The sequence below is a fragment of the Hipposideros armiger genome, unplaced genomic scaffold (assembly GCF_001890085.2).
Source record: "Hipposideros armiger isolate ML-2016 unplaced genomic scaffold, ASM189008v1 scaffold_612, whole genome shotgun sequence".
NCBI classification, from domain to species: domain Eukaryota; kingdom Metazoa; phylum Chordata; class Mammalia; order Chiroptera; family Hipposideridae; genus Hipposideros; species Hipposideros armiger.
The window spans coordinates 235,600-254,478 of NW_017731962.1; the positions used below are offsets into that span (position 1 = coordinate 235,600).

Below are 18,879 nucleotides of genomic sequence, written 5' to 3' on the forward strand. Positions count from 1 at the left end.
TATGTAACTTGGGTTGCAAGACACGACTTTTTACACACAAGCCGGTTGTCTCATAGAATGTCCCACCCTCTGGAGTTTGTTATTTCCTCATGGGGATGTCCAGCGGGAGGTAGATCTCTAAGGCTTAGGTTCAAGCTGGACGTCTGGGCCTCTACTTTATAGATGATGCAGCTGGGAAGGTTAGGTAGGTCATACACCCAGCCCCTCGAGTAGTTTATCCAGAAGAGTGCTATTGAAAATAGCTATTGCTTTAGTCAGTACGATGGCCATGACAGAGTGCCGCAGGCTGCAGGCGAAGCAACAGGCACCAACTTTCTCCCAGCTGTGGAGGCTGGTCCTCTGAGGTCAGGGCGCCAGCAGGGTTGGTTCTGATAAGGCCTCTGACTTGTCCTTACGTGGCAAGGGGGAGAGGCGGTTAGGGCTTCAACCTGAGAATGTTGGGGGAACACAGTTCAGTCGGTGGCAGTTACTAACCACTGAAAGCCAGTGTTTTCATAGGTTTTGGCTTCAGGTGACATGGTAATGACTGCTGCTGTATTTCATTCAAATCAGGCCACTTGGATGGGTGTGTCAGAGGCAGCGGGTATTGATTTGGGGGTTTGTTTAGATTCTTTAGTGCGCCCAAACTGGTCATTGGTACAGCCGTGTGCCACATGTTGTGACATGTATGTGACACTATGTAGTTATGCTTTTCCTGCCAACATTCCTCGGCATCTCTGTGTGAATAAGGTAGTCCGTGATTGTCCACTGTTTTCTTGTGATTTTATAGCATCGGGCTCGGCGAGTTCTTCATTGATGGGTGTTTAATAAATGCTCCTGGTTAGCCCAGCAACCTGTGGGTTTTCTGGACAAACCAGGTGCTTGTAGGAAGGAGGTCAGAGAAAGCCGTGGGTTCTCCCCCTACTTAGTGATTCTGGGGCTGGGGCCTCCCTGCCCTCTGGGGTCTGGGAGGCAGGGCACCCCCCCCCACCCCCCACTCCCGCTCCATGGGCTGGCAAACTGCTGGGTTTGTTCCCAGATATTGGGAGGGCGGGTGTGGGCATGTTCACTCAGGAATTTATGTAGGTGGAAAGTGGTGGAATTCCTTGAAATAGCTCTAGGAATTGGACTATTTATAAATTTTGTTTTGAAGTTGAGGAGTTAGTTGACTTGTCTTAGTCTTTCTCTTAGGTTTGCCAAAACAGAACTTGGAAACGTTAATTTCTTCAGCTGGGTTGATTTCCAGGCGTTACCTAGGCATGTTTGTGCTCTGGTTTTGACACTGCCCCTCTTTGGTGTGTGGAGATGTGAGGCTGCCTCTCTTGAACATCTTTGCTTCTTGCTCCCATGTTGAGCCTCCTCCAGCTGGCCAGATAGTCACCAAGGCCCCGCCTGTGTGTCTTCTGCCAGTGCGCCTGGGGAAGTAACACGGGGACATATGCCTTTGCAGGTGACAATGTCATCCTCCCTATGCACTCTTTTGCACACCTGAAAGATCTCCGTTTCACCCCGTCCAATGCCGTGGTCCACGTGGGCGGTGTCTTGTCCCTGGAGATCACGTTGTGCAGCCAGATGCCCATCCCTGTCCATGTGGAGCAGCTGGCCATCAGTGTCCACTTCAGCATCGAGAAAAACAACTACCGGAAGACTGCTGAGTGGCTCACCAAGCACAAGACGTCTAACGGGATCATTAACTTCCCCATGGAGAGCCCGCCTTTCCCCGCAGCCCCAAACAGCTCGCCCGCGCTGGAGCTGTATGAGACGTTTGAGAGGAGTCCTTCCGATAACTCGCTGAACACAACGGGCATCATATGCAAAAATGTTCACATGCTCCTGAGAAGGCAGGAGAGCAGCGCCTCCCTGGACGTGCCCCCCGGGGTGACCGTGGAGGACGGGGCCCACGTGCTGAAGTGCAGTGCTGTGACTCTACAGCCTGGGGCCAATGTCATAACATTCAGGACGCAGGTGCGTGTGGGTGGGGGTGCTGGGAGCCAGCACAGGCCGCTGTTCTGCAGCCCTGCTTTGTTCTTCTATTGAAACAAAGAAATAGACTGATATTTAAAAAATCTTTTATGCAGCTTCAAGGCAGTTAACAAATTGCAAATGAAGTTCTTCACATAGCTGATTATTGGTGGTCTCACTGGATTTAGATTTTTTTCCCTTTGTGTTAAAATGCACCTTCATTTGAGATTTCAAAGAAGATGGCACACTTTTACAATAAACTGTGTGCCTTTTGCGGCTGTGTGGGTGTCAGACAGTGACTTCTGTCCCACTCTGACATGGGTCTTGCTCAGATGCAGTAGCGTGTCCTGTGAGTCCCATTGGCCGAGGAGGACGTGGTTGGTGCAAAGTCTAGCTGTTTGTCACCTGTGTTAGTCTAGCCTTAGAGCAGGTCTCCAAGCTCATGCTGAGTGGCTCCGTTAAATACCTTTTCAGAAGAGAATACCACAAATAAAATTAGTAGGTTGAAAATGCATTATTAGAAGCTTGAGTTCAAGTGTAAGCGTTAGTCACGCAGAAAGGCACTGGCTGAGGGTCTGCAGGCTCGTCTGAGCAGTATGTCCACGTGTAAGCAGAGCGGGACAGGGAGGGCGGGAAAGACGGTCATTTCAGAGAGTTCGTGGCATGGCCTTCTCTTAGGAAGCCCACAGTGACAACAGGTGTGACCACTACGAATGCTTGGTTTTGACCTTAGGCCAAGGAGCCGGGGACGTACACGCTGCGGCAGCTGTGCGCCTCCGTGGGCTCGCTGTGCTTCGTTGTCCCGCACATCTACCCGCTGGCGCAGTACGACGTGTACTGCCAGGAGCCGCAGCTGCATGTGGAGCCGCTGGCCGGTGAGTGGCCGCGGGCCGCGGGCTCTGGGCTTGGGTCCGCGGGCACCGCCCCCTTCACAGAGGAGTCGCACGAAGGAGGGCTGTCTGCACTGCCAGACATGAGTGCATCGTCGCCGGTCCCTCCATGTGAAGGGCGTTGTCGGCAGCGTGACAGGTGCCTGGGAGCTAGCTGCAGGTGGCTCTTCTGGTCATTGGGTATTTGCTTTCCTGTAATTATTAACTTGCATGTTGACTAAACATGGTGTATCTGAAAATAAGAAAAATGAGCTATCAGCTAATGCCTACTGCAGAGAACTTAAGTATGATTTCCTGCTTAGAGTTCCATTTTAAAGGCTAAATGCTAGATTTTGTGATGTTCTATACTCTTATCAAAAGTCTTTTCCTTTGAAAGTGTTGATTAAACTTGACCCTTCAGCATGGCATGTGAGAAACTCAAAGCTGCTGTCCTTGTTAAGCCCTAAAATCAGATGGAATTGGTGTACACAAATTAAGGCCACCACTTAATTCAAACAGTGATGAGTGAATGACGCAGTTGTTTAGGCTGCAACGATGTATTTATTGGCCTTTTTCTTCCATTTGAGAAATAAGTCAGGGAAAGCATGTTTTTGTTTAATCTCCCCATGCTCCCTGCTTTTCTGCTTTTACTCTTCTCCCTTGCCCACCAGGAACGGCCCTCAGTTCCTGCGCATAGCAGTCAGCCTCTCAGACGGTCTTTCTGTCACAGAGCCCACTGGGAGAAGGCGGAGCTGTGTGGTCGTCAGGGCCTGGGAAGGGCTCCGTGGGCCCAGCGGCCGTGCTCTCCCGCCGCTCCACGGCCCCTCGCTCCCTTCCTGCCCCACGCCTTCCCACTCCTCTGTCTGTCTCCATCCCTCCTCCCCGTTTCTTTCTCTTGCCTTCTTCCTTCTGTCTTCCCTGGAGTGGGATTCTTAGAAACCTCAGCTCATGCTCATGTAGGAGAAACCAGCAGCCATAGCTTTTACGAGCTGTTTCTACACCGCAGGCCTAACCTGGAAAAGCCAGAGGAAGCTCTGACTAGCTCTAGTTCCTTCAGTTTCACCGGGCTGCTCTTGAGTGTCCTTATCTGATCCTCTCTTACTAACTTATTGGCAGGTGACATTTCAGCCCCTCAGGGACACGGTTGCCACCGTGACCCCTAACTCCCAACCAAAGTGGTGAGAAGACCCCTCAGGCTCCCAGATTCTTTTGTTCCCAGCAAGAGCCCGTTAACCCTGCAGTCCGTGTAATTGAGATGAAGGGTGGGGGTGGGGGGATGGAGACTGGAAAATTCGTGGGGTTCCTAAAGTGAACAGATCTTTCTGACCAGAAGAAACAGTGCCCTTCTCACCTCATAGGGGCCTCCATCGGTACTTCTGGTTGAAGAGATGCTGATTGCTGTCTTTTTCCCTTTAGACAGCCTTTTGGCTGGTATTCCTCAGAAGGTCAAGTTCACTGTCACTACTGGCCATTATACAGTGAAAAATGGGGACAGCCTCCAGGTCAGCAATGCGGAAGCCATGCTCATCCTGTGTCACACCGAGAACAGAGCGGTGATCTATTCCAACACGAGAGGTGAGGCGCCAGTCACCTAGCAAAGGTGGGCTCTCCGCGTTGTCACGCACCGTGAGGGCGGAAGGAGCCTGTCCTCCCTGTCCTCCTCGGGTGGCGTCTGAGGCCTGCTTGCCCCTGAGACTCTTGCATGGCAGCTTCCCGCCTGCAGTTGGACTGTGACCCTGCCCCTGGATGGGGTGTTACACTGTGGGGAGGCTGAGAGCCGTGCGTGTGGCGCCGTGGTGCTGACGGGGGCCCTGCTGGCTCCAACCTCCTTCATCCTCCCCAGAGCCGCTCAGCAGGAAGCAAAAGTAAATGAGCCTCTTAGGCACTGGTCGGAAGCCCTAAGAAAGTCCCGTCTCCCCCGAACCCCGGCCACGAGGAGTGGAGGGAAGGCTGCTACTCCCCTTCTGGGTGGGAGTGGGTCCGGTGGTGTGATGCACTGGGGACACACACAGTACTTGGGTGGGCCACGTAGGAAGTGTCCCTGTTCTGTCTTCAGGCCGAGCACAGTGACAGTTCTCTGGGCTGTGACCAGCTGGCTTTCACGGCTGTCTTAGGGGGTTTTGTTCCTGATTTTCCTGCCTCTTCCGCCCCACCTTAATCCTTGCTAGACACACCCATTCTACACGCATAGGAGCAGCAGGAGTTGGACTGGAACTTCAATGCTGGGTCCATCACCTGCTAGAAAAGAAAAGAACAAGGAAACGGGAGGACTGTGTTACAAGTGACTTTTTCTGTCTTTCCTAGAAAAGGCTTCTGACGCGTCCCTCCGGGTCCAGTCGTCTGACAAGGTCACGAGCATCAGTCTGCCGGCTGCGCCTGCGTACCACATGATCGAATTTGAACTGGAAGTTCTCTCTCTACCTTCAGCTCCAGTAACTGGAGGGGAGAGCAGTGTGCTGGGGATGGCAGAGCCCCAGAGGAAGCATAAAGACACACAGAAAGCTGACCACCGCATGGCTACCACAGACCACAAAGTAAGGAGGGGCTGGAGCTGCCCAGCCTGTGGTGGCAGCCTCCGCCTGCCCTGCTGGCTCTGAAAGACAGCACCAAGAGATGACTTCTGTGAAGTGGCAGATTTCCAGTTCCCTATACCAGAGCACTCCTTGGGTTTAGCACTTATATCTGTGAATCACTCCTTCTTAGATAAGGGGTATCTCTTAGAGACAAATAGGCTAATCTTTCTATCTCAACTCAAGAGGGCAGGACAGTTTATGATAAGAGAGAGTGTTTGCTTAGGGGGAGGTGACTTTGGGTCCATTTGTCCTGGTCAAAAGACACAGAGTGGCTGAATGCTTAAAAAAATCAAGACTCATCTAAATGTTGCCTGCAACACACACATTTCAGATGTAAGCACACACAGAGACTGAAAGTGAAGGGATTTAAAAAGATATTCCACGCAAATGGAAACCAAAAGAAAGCTGGAGTAGCTATATTTAGACCAGACAAAATAGACTTTAAAACAAAGGCGGTAAAAAGAGACAAAGTAAAGCATTATGTAATGATGAAGGAGTCAACCCAATAAGAAGATACATTTGTAAATTTTATGCACCCTTCATAGGAGCACCTAAATATATAAAGCAAATATTAATAGACCTAAAGGGAGAAATAGACAGCAATACAGTAATATTGGATTGTCGGAAAAGTCATGACATATTTTTTCTATGTTTTCTGTTGCAAAAATGCATCATGACTTTTCCGACAACCCAATAGTAGGAATTTCAGTACCCCAGTCACATCAGTGGATTGATTATCCAGACAGAAAATCAATAAGGAAACATCAGCCTTAAACAGATGAACTTAACAGATATTTACCGAGCGTTCCATCCCAAAGTAACAGTATGCACTTGGAACATTTCCAAGATAGAGCATATGTCAAGGCCACAAAACAAGTCTTCATGAATTTAAGAGGATTGAAATCATATCGGGCATCTTTCTCACCGCCGTGGTATGAAACTAGGAATTAATTATATGAAGAAAACTGGAAAATTTACTATATGTGGAGATTAAACAACATGCTGTTGAACAACCATTGGATCATAGAAGAAATCAAAGCAGAAATAAAAAAATATCAAAACAAGTGAAAATGGAAATGTAACATACCACCATTTATGGGACACGCAACATAAGCAGTGCAAGAGGGGAGTTCGTAGCAATCAGTGCCTACCTCAAGAAACAAGGAAAGTCTCAGAGAAACAACTTCACTTCACACCTCCAGGACCTAGAGAAAGAAGAACAAAGTCCAAAGTTAGTAGAAGGAAGATGACAAATATAAGAACAGAAATAAATGAAAGAGACTAAAAAGACAATAGAAAAGATCAATGAAACTAAGCTGGTTCTTTGAAAATAGAAAATTGACAAACCTTTAGCTAAACTCACCAAAAACAAAAGAAGAGTCAAATCAGAAACAAGAGAAAATGTTACAACTGATACCACAGAAATAAAAAGGTTCATAAGAGATGACTATGAACCAATTATGTGCTGATAAATTGAACAACCTAGAAGGAATGAATAAATTTCTAGGAATATACAACCTACAAAGACCAAACCATGATGAAATAGACATTTTGAACAGATCAATTACTATCAATAGTAAGGAAATTGAAATAGTAAGGAATAGTAATCAAAAAGCTCCCAACAAACAAAAGTCCGGGAGCAGACGACTTCACTGGTGAATTCTATCAAACATTCTAAGAAAAATTAATGCCAATCCTTGTCAAACTCTTCCAAAACATAGCAGAGTAGGGAACACTTCCAAACTCATTGTATTTCCTGTATTCCCCTGATACCAAAACCAGAACAGGATGCCACAGGAGAGAAAATCACAGGCCTAGATCCCTGATGAACACAGGTGCAAAACTCCACAACAAAATATTAGCAGACTGGATTCAGCAATCATATACCACAATCAAGAGGGGTTTATTCCAGGGATGCAGGGGTAGTTTAAATCCGCCAATCAGTCAGTGTAATACACATCATCAAAATATGATCATTTCAATTGATGCAGAAAAAGCATTTGACAAAATTCAGCATACGTCTGCGATGAGCACACATGGTCATGCCGAGTAATCGAGTGTTCCCTACTCAGTGAGTTCATTCATTCCATGGGGGAGATAAAGTGACGCTTGACGCCTGGTTTCTGCCCTGCCGGGAGTTTATAGCTTGGTCCACACTGTGGCCCCAAATGGATTGGTTTTCACTTACGCATTTATTCAGTGTCACGTGGATTAGGTGTTTGGATAATTCATTTAGTTTTGTAATGGTTAATGACTGATGAGTGTCATCTGGACATAAGTGACTAAAAGTTTGTCATAACCTGCACAGTAAAAACATACATTTGGCATCGTGGCCACATGGGGTGGGTGTGTGTGTGTGAGTGTGAGTGAGAGAGAGAGGGGCGGGGCTGGGGAGGGGGAGTGGTGGGATTCGTGTCACTTGCTGTAGTGTCTACTCCACAGCCATCGAGGCCATTCTGGTGACTCACGGACGTTTTCCCCGTCCTGCGCCCGTCTCTTGCCTCTGCATTGTAGTTTCGGGCCTCCTGTGTGTGCACATGTTTAAGGGGGTTTTCTTTTCTGAGCGAGGAATTGTAAAGACATGACATGTGTGAGACATTGGCAGCCACTGCAGATTTGGATGCTGGTGGGGCCAGCTGTGCCGTCAGCGAGAGGTCTGAGTGCCAGTCCCTGTTTCTCCCCAGGTGTCCATCGACTGCCCGTGGTCCATCTACTCCACTGTCATCGCACTGACGTTCAGCGTCCCCTTCCGGACCACACACGCTCTGCTGTCGGCTGGGACCCGGTAAGGGAGGCGTGGCCCCCAGGCCCTGTTCTGGCCCAGGCTCTGCCACGGGGAGCCTCGCTCTGCAGAGCTTGGCCTCAGTGACTTGGAACCTGTTTCTTACATGGCCATCATGCTCCTGTCCCCCGTTCACATTTACGGTGACCCCCAGTGTCCTGCTGCACTCAGTCCCTAGTCAGATCTCCCCGGCTGTCGCAGTCCTGACTGAGATCCCAGCACAGTCCCCGTGTGACTGTAGCACCCCTTCTTATCCCTCCTCCCCTGCTCTTCAGACCCTTCCCGTTGCCAGTCGTGGGTGAGCTGTCCTTGGGCAGCCCAGCTCCATCTGACTGGCCACATCTCGTGGCTTTGTTCAGCACGTTCCCCAGGCACCACCGGTTACTCCAGAGCAGGCCTGTTCAAGCCCTGCACTGCGGACGCTTTGGGTCACATAACCCTTTGCTGTGGGACGTTAGTAGCTCCCCTGCTTTATGCCTGTGGCACTCCATCCTGCCCACCACCGTGTGGCAACCCAGAAAGTCTCCAGGCAGTGCCTGATGTCCCCCGGGGCGGGAGAGGGTGCAAAATTGCCACCAGGTGAGAGCCTCTGCCCTAGAAGCCTGATTAGATTCAGAGTCAGCCTTTGGAAAGGCTGGAAGCGTGCCGGTGGTGTCCTGTTTCCTGTGTCACTGCACCAGGGGACATGCAGTGTCTGGGTGTCCCTCCGTGGGGGCTGGTGCTCACTCTGACCACTGGGCCAGGGACGAGTCTGGCCTGGCATCGTAACATCCCCCTTCTGCTTCATCTGCTGGTGAGATTTGGGTAATATGGAATAAAACACGTCAGAACCGTGTTTAGAGGGGAACATTATTCCAGCAGGTTCTTGCCCCCTTCAGGTTACAGTGAGGGACTAGATATTCAGGATTAAAAACAGCAGCAGCTGTAAACATAACCTGAGTCGCGTTAAGCCTGGCTTTCCAAACTCTCTTTTACAAGTAACAGAACTTACAGCAGCCCTGCACTCAATTTCTCAGTGAGCCGTCCTGACGTGCAACGCGGAACAGTAATCACGCCTCCTGTGTAACTCACTGCAGCCTATTGTATGTTCAGGAAACTCAGTTATAATCGTGTAATAACACTGTAGCAGAAACAGTGCTTTCTGATAACATTTTTCCTCAGAAATGGCTTGCTTAGAAACATCTGTATTTTCTGACCCTTTTACATGTGAAATCAGAAGTAGGAGTGAGTATATGTGACAACTGGCTCTTATTTTACTGTGTCATTTTTCAATTCCCCAGAGAGGGTCTTCTTAAAAAAGCCAAAATATATTTAATAACGTTTTAAGTATCAAAATTATATTTTTTGTTCTCCTGCTTTAGGAAATACGTTCAAGTTTGTGTCCAGAATTTGTCAGAACTTGACTTTGAACTGTCAGATAGTGGTCTCGTCGATACTGGGGACAGCACCGACCTGCAGCTGATACCGCTGAACACGGCATCCCCGCAGGTAACCATGTGCGAGACTTGAGCATAAGCTCTCGACAGAAAGAGTGGGAGCAAGACGCAATGTTGGGGTCACCATGGGGTCTTGATGAGAATGACAGCGTTTGAGATAGAGCCTCCCACACAGAGTGAGCGTCCTGGGGACTGGTGGGGACTGGTAGCAAGCCCGCACCCCACCGTGGCCAAGTGGCGCAGTGTAGGGTAAGGAAATGGACTGCTGCTGGTCACCTTCGAGGAGTTAGCTCTCCACCTGTCCTGCCCTGTGCACAGATTTGTATAGCTAAGGCTTATTCTGAGTCACATGTGGGCAGGAAGTGGTGGTGGTTCCTTCCTGCCTGTGTCCCGGGAAGAAATCTTAGGTGCTGGTGTGAGGGAGCCTATTCACGTTCACACTGCCTGGCTGAGTCCTGACCTCGCTTTTTCTGTCCATTTGTCACGTGTGTTTTTAGATAGTAAAGCTGGGTGTTTAGAAGATCAAAGTTTTCTTAATGAATGTCTGATTGTTGGCATTGTCCAAGGATTTTCCCAGCTATTAATAACGTCTGACCCATTTCAAATGCTACCCCGGTCTGTCGCTGTGCTGGAGGCGTGGACTTGATGTGTGAGGTGGTGCTAACTCCTCATTTAACTTAATGTTAAGTACAAAGTAATCGGCATGGACAGAGGTGACCTTTTTAATTGGTTGATGCATTTCCCGTTTTGGAAACTTATGGGATACTATATACTAATATACATGCTCTACCGGTGCTGTGAAGCCTATGGAATCATAAAAAGTTAAAGCCTTTTTATCGATCTTGTACAGCCTTCTTCAGCGTCAAGGCTAGGCAGGACCCGAGGGCAGTGGTGGGGGTGCAGGGCCTAGGGCGGCACACACAGGAATGTGAGAAGCAGGACTCTGTGGGGCCGCTGCTGCTTCATCTCACACACGTTCCCTTTGCAGGAGGTGCGTCTCGGGCCAAGTGCTCGCTTTGTCCCATGTGTGCATCTCCTTGTTTGTCCCTGTGCAATGACAACTGCCTCTCTTGCAGCACATCTGCAGCCAGCAGTCGGTGTTCTTCGTCTGGGAGCTGACGTGGACACGAGAGCCTCCCCCTTCGCTGCGTGGCCGCTTCTCTGTGGGATTCTGCCCAGCTTCTGAGGCACAGCTGTCTGTCCCCTTGAAGCCCTATACTTATGACTTTCATGTGGAAAATTTTTTTGTATGTATTGTATTATTTTTGGTGTGTGTGTGTGTCGGGGGGGTGGGGGAATGAAAGGTGGCTTCCTATGTTTATGTTTATAATCTAAAAACATCAGACAGACAAAATCTCCCAATATAATGAAGCAGTTGATTAAGGAAAGTGGTTAACACTCGGAGTCGTTGAACCACTGGCTGTATTTGAACCAGGTCCTTTTCAGGTGACGTGGTTACTCACGCCACCTTGCTGGCATGAGTGTTTCTAAAGACCAGAGACTCCCGATCGCTTCTCGCGTTTCTCTTCCGTAGTTGACTTAGTAATGTTCTGAAACTATTTCATCTCAGTCATTAGCTGCTCCATAGGGGGTTACGTTATAAAGGCACGTCTTAGCTTTCTAAAAGAAAAACTGAAACTATTACAGAATTTTACTTAGCAGTGTTGGGAAGATTTTCTTGTAACCTGTGCATTTAGTACATTGAGCTAGGTGAGTATATAGTTGGTTTTGTTCCTTTAGTGAGATGATTGCGTTTTGTCAAAATGTGAATACCGCTGACCCTTAAAACAACTGTGGGTTGGGCGCCAACCTCCTGCCTAGTCGGAAATTCATGTATAACTTTTGATTCCCCCAAAACTTCATTACCAATAGCCTACTATTGACCGGAAGCCTTACCAATAACACACATAGCTGATTAACAAATATTTTGTATATTATATGTATTTATATACTGTATTCTGACCCTAAAGTAAGCTAGAGAAAAGAAATGTTAAGAAAATCATAAAATACATTCACAGTATTGGAAAAACACCCGTGTGGAAGTGGACCCGCACAGTTCCCACCTGTGATCAGTGGTAGTTTTGTGGCATTTCCTTCTCTTCTGTTTACTGCTGAAGTTTTCAAGCAACACTTTCTTTGTGAAGGAGTCTGTGTTGCTAGCTCCTGACATTAGCAGTCTTCAAACCCTGTTTCCAAGCAAAGACTATTGTTTTGACCCTTCTGTTTTATTGAACTCTCTTTATTCGGCTTAGCGTTGAACATGACCACCGCCTAGTTTACCTGTTTGTAAACAAGCAGGCACCTTTCAATGTGTTGCAGCAGCTGGACAGTAAGCCAGTCACGTGGTAGATAGTCTGCAGAAGTGTCACCTGGCCTGCTTAGTGCAGGTGAGTTTTAACTGGGTAGCAGTTCTCACTGCTACTTTTCTGTTTTGCTCCCTCTTCAAATTAAGAGTATAGAAAAAGTTTTCCTTGTACAGGCTAAAGTGGAACACCAGAGGAAAATGTCTGCTGGATTGTTCTTTTCAAAACTGACACTCTGAGGACCAGGGATATGGATGCCACTTGTTTACAGAGCTTTACTGAGATGTAATGGATATACCACGGAGTTCACCCGTTTGGAGGGTACAGTTCAGTGAGCCGGTGTGACGACAGTGGGGCAGCCATTATCATAACCGTGTTCTAGAACACTTTCATCAGTCCAGTAACAGTCACTCCCCGTTCCGTCCTCTTCTCAACCCCAGCAACCTCTAATCTAGAGGCAGATCTGTCCACGGGTTTGACTGTTCTGACCGTGTCATATAAATGGGACCATATTACGTGTCATCTTTTGGCGATGCTTTTTTCACTTGGCCCAGTATTTTCAAGGTTTATTCATTTTGTAGCGTATATCAGGACCCATTCCTTTTCGTGACTGCATAATATTCCCTTGTATGGATGGGCCACATTTTACTTTTCCACTTATCAGTGGCTGACACCTGGGTTGTTTCCACTTTGGGCTATTGTGAATACTGCTGTAAACATCCTGGTGCAGGTTTTTTTTTGTTTGTTTTTTTTAAAAGATTTTTATTGGGGAATTGGGGGGATGGGAACAGTGCTGGGGAATTGGGGGAAGGGGAACAGACAAGTTGCTGTCGTTTTGTTCTTCAGTCTAGTTGTGGAGGGCGTTGCTTCACTGGCCCAAGTTGGCACCATCATTGCGCTCTTCCCTGGCAAGGCAGATCAGTCACTGGCTTCTGGACGGCCGCTCACTGCGGCTACTGGCCGCTCACGCTGGCTGCTGGCCACATACGGTAGCCCATGGCAACCCACTGCCACAGGGACTGCAGCCTACGCCGTCGCCAGCGACTCACGGCAGCCCAGCTCCAGGTCGAGCTGTTGTTCAGCATCTTAGCTGTAGAGGGCAGTGTCACTTGCCCTCATATGTGGGATCCGAACCGGGGCCCTCTGGCGTCCCAAGCCAGTTCTTAACCAACACGCCACTCGGCCAGCCCCTGGTGCAGGTTTTTATGTACACACGTGTTCGGTGTTCTTGGTTAAATACCTAGTGGAGTTGCTGGATCAATGGTAACTGATTAACTTTTTGAGAAGCTGCTAAATCATCCTTCAGCAACGCATAAGGGTTCCAGTTTCCGCGTCCTCGCCAACACTCGTTGTCTTTTGATTATAACCAGCAGTGTTGGGAATGCCCTCCCGCGGCCTTGACTTGCATTTCCTATTGGTGTTGAGAATTTTTCATATGCTTATTTGTCATTTGTGTGTCTTCTTTAAGAAATGTCTATGCAAGTCCTTTGCCCGTTCTTTAATAAGGTTGTCATTTTATTACTGATTTGTTAGAGCTCTTTACAAGTCTAGAACTTGGCTCTTCCTCAGAGATATGTATTTGCAAATATTTTTTTCCCATTCTTTGGGTTGTATTTTCACTTTCTTGATGGTGTCCTTTGAAAAAGTTCTTTAAAAAAAAAAAGATTTTATTGGGGAATTGGGGGAGGGGAACAGCGTTGGGAAATCGGAGAAGGGGAACAGACAAGTTGCTGTCCTTTTGCTCTTCAGTCTAGTTGTGGACATTGCTTCACTGGCCCATGTTGGTATTATCATTGTGCTCTTCCCAGCTGAGGCAGTCGCTCGCCGGCCACTGGACGGCCGCTCATGGTTCACGGCAGCTCATGAAAGCTCACACCTGCTTGCAGGCCAGTCCCACTGCAGCCTACACCATTGCTGGTGACTCATGGCAGCCCAGCTCCAGGTCGAGCTGTTGTTCATCATCTTAGCTGTAGAGGGTGCAGCGTCACTGGCCCTCATGTGGGATCCGAACCGGGCCCCTGCTGCTCAGAGCTGGCGTCCCAAGCCAACTCTTAACCAACACGCCACTCGGCTGGCCCGAAAAAGTTCTTAATTTTGATAAAGTCCAATTTACCAATCTTTCTTATTGCTTGTACTTTTGTTGTAGGATCTAAAAAATCGTTGCTTATCTCAAGGTCAAGTACAATAGATTTCCTTCTGTTTTCAACTAAGAGTTTTATAGTTTCAGCTCTTACATGTAGGTCTGCAATCCATTTTCAGTTAACTTTTGTATGTGGTGACAGATGGGCATCCAGATTCGTTGTTTCCATGTGTTTATTCAGGTGTCCCTACACCATTTGTTGAAAAGACTCTTCTTTTCCCATTGGATGGTCTTGGCACCTGCCTCGTCAGTAGAGAGCGTGCACACTGTCCTTTATCCACTTGCCACCACTGTGGCTCCCAGGACGTGGGGGTCTCCCTACCCACGCAGGGGCTTGCGTCCCTTTGCACCTGTGCGTGCAGGCATCTTTGGTGCCCTTTCTGTCGGAAAGCTGCGTAAAATCATGCGCCGCCCCCTTCAGGTGGGTGGAAGTCTGTCCCATCCCCAAATAGATGGGACAGTCAATGATGGAGGCCCAGCCAGGAGTACTGCTTGGCCTGTTGGTTCTGTAAGAATGTGATATCCCGGCAGGAGGCTGTTAAAACTCTGAAATCCTTTTTTTTTTTTTTTTTTTACATTTTACAACACCAACAGAACATGTTTAAGTTGAGTTATACTGTAATAGCTTTATGTATCCATCATGACTTTGGTAAGTCAATACACTTATTAAGCGGAGCACAGGTTGCTGGATGGTGAGCTGCGGTTCAACAGGAGACCACAAGGGGGATGAAATGGGTTTATTACTCACCGGTCCTGGAGGACCTGCCGGCCCGCCTGGAGGGGTCACATGGGCGGTCCAGGCAGAGTGCAGACAGAGAGAGAGAGGATGGGGTCTCATGCCTTTATTAGCATCTGTGGGTGGAGTGCCTTGAGGTTCCCCTAAGGCTGGATTGGTCAGTTCCAGCCAAAGGAGTGGGGGTTGGGTACACCCCACGGGGGTCTTATCTGGGGGGCACGTGGGGAAGGCTCTGGGAGGCAGGGAGACTTGGGCACAGGGTGTTGGAGAAATCGTATCAGGGCTTCTGTGTGTCTGTGACTCTGGGCTGTTGCCGAGGGCACACCCTTACCTGAGGGGCGAGTGTGCGGTGGGCGGGGACTGTGTGGGTTTGGGTCTTTGCCCTGGTGGTGAGCAAGTGTTGGGTGAGTGTGAATAGTTGTCAATCTCAGATAGGACGCCATGGAGAAGGACAGTCTGGAGGAAGTTGGTTGTGGACTCCAGACTGGATGGTCCCAGGGAACTAATGCTCGTTTTGCTGGTTGCGATAATGGCACTGTGTTTCGGTAAGAGAACGGTCATGTTTTGTAGTGATAACACTGAGTGAAGCACAGACAGGAGAAAGGACAGCTTCCTTCGCGCCCTTCCAGGTGGGGTGCCCCTCGCGTATGCGCCTCACAGGGCCCATCTTCAGACTTACACGCCTCTGCCCTTTTCTCCCCTTTCCTGCCCAGACGTTGTACAGTGTGAAAGCGGAGATCCTGCCACCTGTGGGGACGGAGCACTGTAGGACAGGCTCACTCTGCCCCCTGGAGGTGTCCATCACGCGCCTCTCGGACCTCCTGGAGGCGGACAGGGATGAGGCCCTGACAGAGGCCGACGAGTATTTTTCCACCAAGCTCATGTATGAAGGTGGGTCCAGGGGCTTGTTTCTCCCTGTTGTGCTAATCCGGTGCTTTAAGCGATTGTGCCCGAGGAGGGAATGTTCTAGAATTAAAAGCTCTCGTGGAATGTTTCATTATATAACGGGGTCCTAGGCTCGCGGGATGTGGACTTGGTTATTGTGGAGTCGCTCTAATAGGCATTATCAAGCAGTTGTCGGGCTCAGAGCTGAACAGACATGGCACTGAGAGCCAAGTCCCTTCCGTCCGCTGGGATTTGGGGTCTTCGCACCGCCCCGAGGCAACGTCCAGGCTCGGGGTGCTTAGCAGTCTGATGCCTCTCATCATGGCGGCTCCAGCCCTTTCCACTGCGGCTCCCCCACCATGCTCCCCCCCACCCCCCAGGCCCCCGCTCCCTCCTCTGGCCTGCCGCCCTCAGGAGCAGCTCTCAAGACCTTTATCCTCTAAGAAACAATTGGGGAGCCACATACTACATGTTTATTTACTTACCTAGAAGAGCCGTAAGCCCATTATGTGGTGTTGTTACTGAAACAGAACTGTTTTTCAAAACAAAAAGAGTGGGGAGGAGAATGCCTTTCAAACCTGCCCCCTGTCCGGCTGACCTCTCGTACCTGCTGCCTTCGGACTGTGCGGACATGTCATGTCGGTGGAAGCACACAGAGTACTCAGGCCTCACACATTTATGTAGTTGGAAATGGGGATATTTAACAGCCTTCAGGTAACGGGGGTCGCTCTTTGATGCCACACCAAACTTGATAAGCGGTGCGTTTTTACCGGCCAGTTACCACGTAGCATCTGAAATCACACGAGTGACCTTTTGTGCTGCTTCATTCAGTCCTTTGATCTTTTGCACTTTGAAGGCCCTCTGAGCCCGGTGGCACTGTGTGACACCGTGTGTCAGCCACCTGGGAACCGTGGCGCCTGAGTTACTGGATCTTGCTGGTGTTGGCCCTTGTCATGTTCACTGTCAGAAACTCACTGTGCTTCAAGCTCACTCTGAGCTCGTTACAGAAACACTGTCAGGCACAGTGGCAAATGCACGGTTTCCAAAGTTCTCATTTTGGATCGAAGTTTCAAATTATATGATTGGCCACTTCTTTGAAGTGACAGACTCACGCCATTGATCTTCAAGAAAACATCTGCCGACACCCCAGGCTGAGCAGTCCGGCTGGCGGAGTGACGGCGAGCTTTGCGGCCAGCACCCCGCACTGTGTGTGGTGAAGAGCACGCGGCCTCGGCTCCTCCCAGGGCCCAGCTTTCCCGCCGCGCACACGGCGACACAGTGAGGACGGCCGGAGTGCGAGAATGGCTCTGACCTCGTGGGTGCCCTGAGGATCACACTCAGAACTGCTGCCCAGCGTGTCCCTCCCAGATGCTGTGTGTCCTTTGCACACCTCTGCTTGTCCTCGGTGCCACTGGTCCTCAAAGGGGCCCCATTCCATCTGCAGGAAGCCCGCCTCTGTGACCCCTTCTTTGCTGCTCGTGGAACTTCACGTCACGTGCTCCTGGGCTCTTGGCTTGTGCTGAGACGGGGCCGCTGTGACCTCTGCTGTCCTGCGTGCCTCGGAATAACTGCTCTGCTAGGTGTTAGAATTGCGCTAAATCACATCACAGCTGTGTTTTACAGGCAGCGTTAGTAACCACACCGGCTGTACATTGAGACTCTCTGATGTTTCGGGAGCACTTCCGAAACGGGTTTCTCCGTCCATCCCGTGGCGACGCTGTCTGAGCAGCTGCGATTCAGATGCCCTGGTCTGTGCCGCCCTTACCAGGCACCACCAGCCTGTTCCACCCCCTCCCCTCATGTGACAGCCAGCGCAGCCATGCTCTTGAGCATTACACGAAGGGTGCAAGGCCCTTTCCACTGAGAACGGAGCCGTGGTTCCTTTACTGACTTGGGGGAAGGGTGTTTTCCTGTGCATCGCATGCGCATCTCAGTTGTGAAGCGTGTGTGCTGTGTGGGAAGGTGCCGTTACCAGGCAGCAGAGGCAGCCTGTGTCCCAGCGTCGCGTCTGCCCTGGGGACTGAGACGGGGGTGATGGTGTGGGAGCACCCCGTGCCCTTTCCCGGGGTGAACGGGTGTCTCCCTCTGTTTCAGTGGTCGACAACAGCAGCAGCTGGGCGGTGTGTGGCAAGAGCTCGGGTGTCATCTCCATGCCTGTGGCCGCGCGAGCCACTCACAGAGTCCACATGGAGGTGATGCCCCTCTTTGCGGGCTACCTGCCTCTTCCTGACGTCAGGCTCTTTAAATACCTCCCACATCACTCTGCGTACCCCTCACAAGCGGACGCTGGTAAGGACTCCCTCGGTGGTGCAGTGAGCAGGAGCTCTGTGCAGCTGGCACACTCACTCAGGGCGCCGGCCTGCGGGCACAGCCTGTTTCCGGTGCCAGCAGATCTAATGGCAGAGCCCCGCCGGGTTCTGGGCTTTAGACACCGGCTCTGCGGAGCAGTCCTCTGAGCCCTCTGAGGACCGGTGTCTGCTTCCCTGCAGGGCTGGCCTCGTCAGCACGCGCCGCCCTGGAGGTCGGCTCCCGGGCGGGGTGGGGGAGGGGTCCGTGGCCGCGGCCTGCTTCTCACGCCCTGCGTGCTTTGCAGATAGCTGGATAGAAAACGACAGCCTGTCGGTGGACAAGCACGTGGACGACCAGCTGGACAGCAGCAGCATCAAGAGCCGGGGCAGCGTGCGCTCCGCCACCGGCAGCGAGCACAAAGGCTTGCCCATGCCCCGGCTGCAGCCGCTGCCGCCCGGCCAGGTCTTCAGCTGCAGCGCGGGCGCGCAGGTCCTGGTCATCCCCAGCGGAGACGACCACGTCCTGGAAGTCAGTGTCACATGACCACGCCCAGGCTGGCGGGAGTGCGTTGAGGGGTCCTGACTGCACATCCTAGCTCCGAGCAGACTCGGGGACTCGGCCTGGCCGCGGGGGCCTCCGAGTCTCAGTGTACAGCGCTCAGCAGAGTCCCAGCGTCCTGTGTGTCACCCGTGGTGTCAGGCTTCGTGTTCGTCTCTCATCTCCCTGGTCCTCCGAGTCGGCCCCCTCCCACCCCACCCCCGGGTGCTCATGAAAGGCCATGGCAGGCGGCTTCCCCCCGGGTGGCCTTTCGTCTGCTGGTTCTATGTGGAGGGACTTAGCAGTGACACGTGTGTGCCTTTCTGGTCACACGGCCGCCCAGCTTCTGGACCAGGAAGCTTTGTAAGTCTCCCCAGGTGTAACACAG

At 50.6% G+C, this 18,879-nt stretch overlaps 1 protein-coding gene across 1 annotated transcript in view; it reads left to right on the forward strand.

Annotated features, from left to right (window-relative positions):
- TRAPPC10 (trafficking protein particle complex subunit 10) overlaps nt 1-18,873 on the forward strand; it is a 57,405-nt gene extending 38,532 nt beyond the window's left edge. The window contains exons 13-23 of the mRNA XM_019625037.1: nt 243-276; nt 1,365-1,944; nt 2,675-2,816; nt 4,227-4,385; nt 5,115-5,344; nt 8,068-8,168; nt 9,527-9,653; nt 10,678-10,848; nt 15,494-15,671; nt 17,760-17,954; nt 18,259-18,873. Of these exons, the coding sequence (XP_019480582.1) occupies nt 243-276; nt 1,365-1,944; nt 2,675-2,816; nt 4,227-4,385; nt 5,115-5,344; nt 8,068-8,168; nt 9,527-9,653; nt 10,678-10,848; nt 15,494-15,671; nt 17,760-17,954; nt 18,259-18,497 (2,156 nt within the window). The 3' untranslated portion in view covers nt 18,498-18,873. The remainder of the gene's footprint in view (nt 1-242; nt 277-1,364; nt 1,945-2,674; nt 2,817-4,226; nt 4,386-5,114; nt 5,345-8,067; nt 8,169-9,526; nt 9,654-10,677; nt 10,849-15,493; nt 15,672-17,759; nt 17,955-18,258) is intronic.
- Nucleotides 18,874-18,879: the final 6 nt, after the last annotated feature.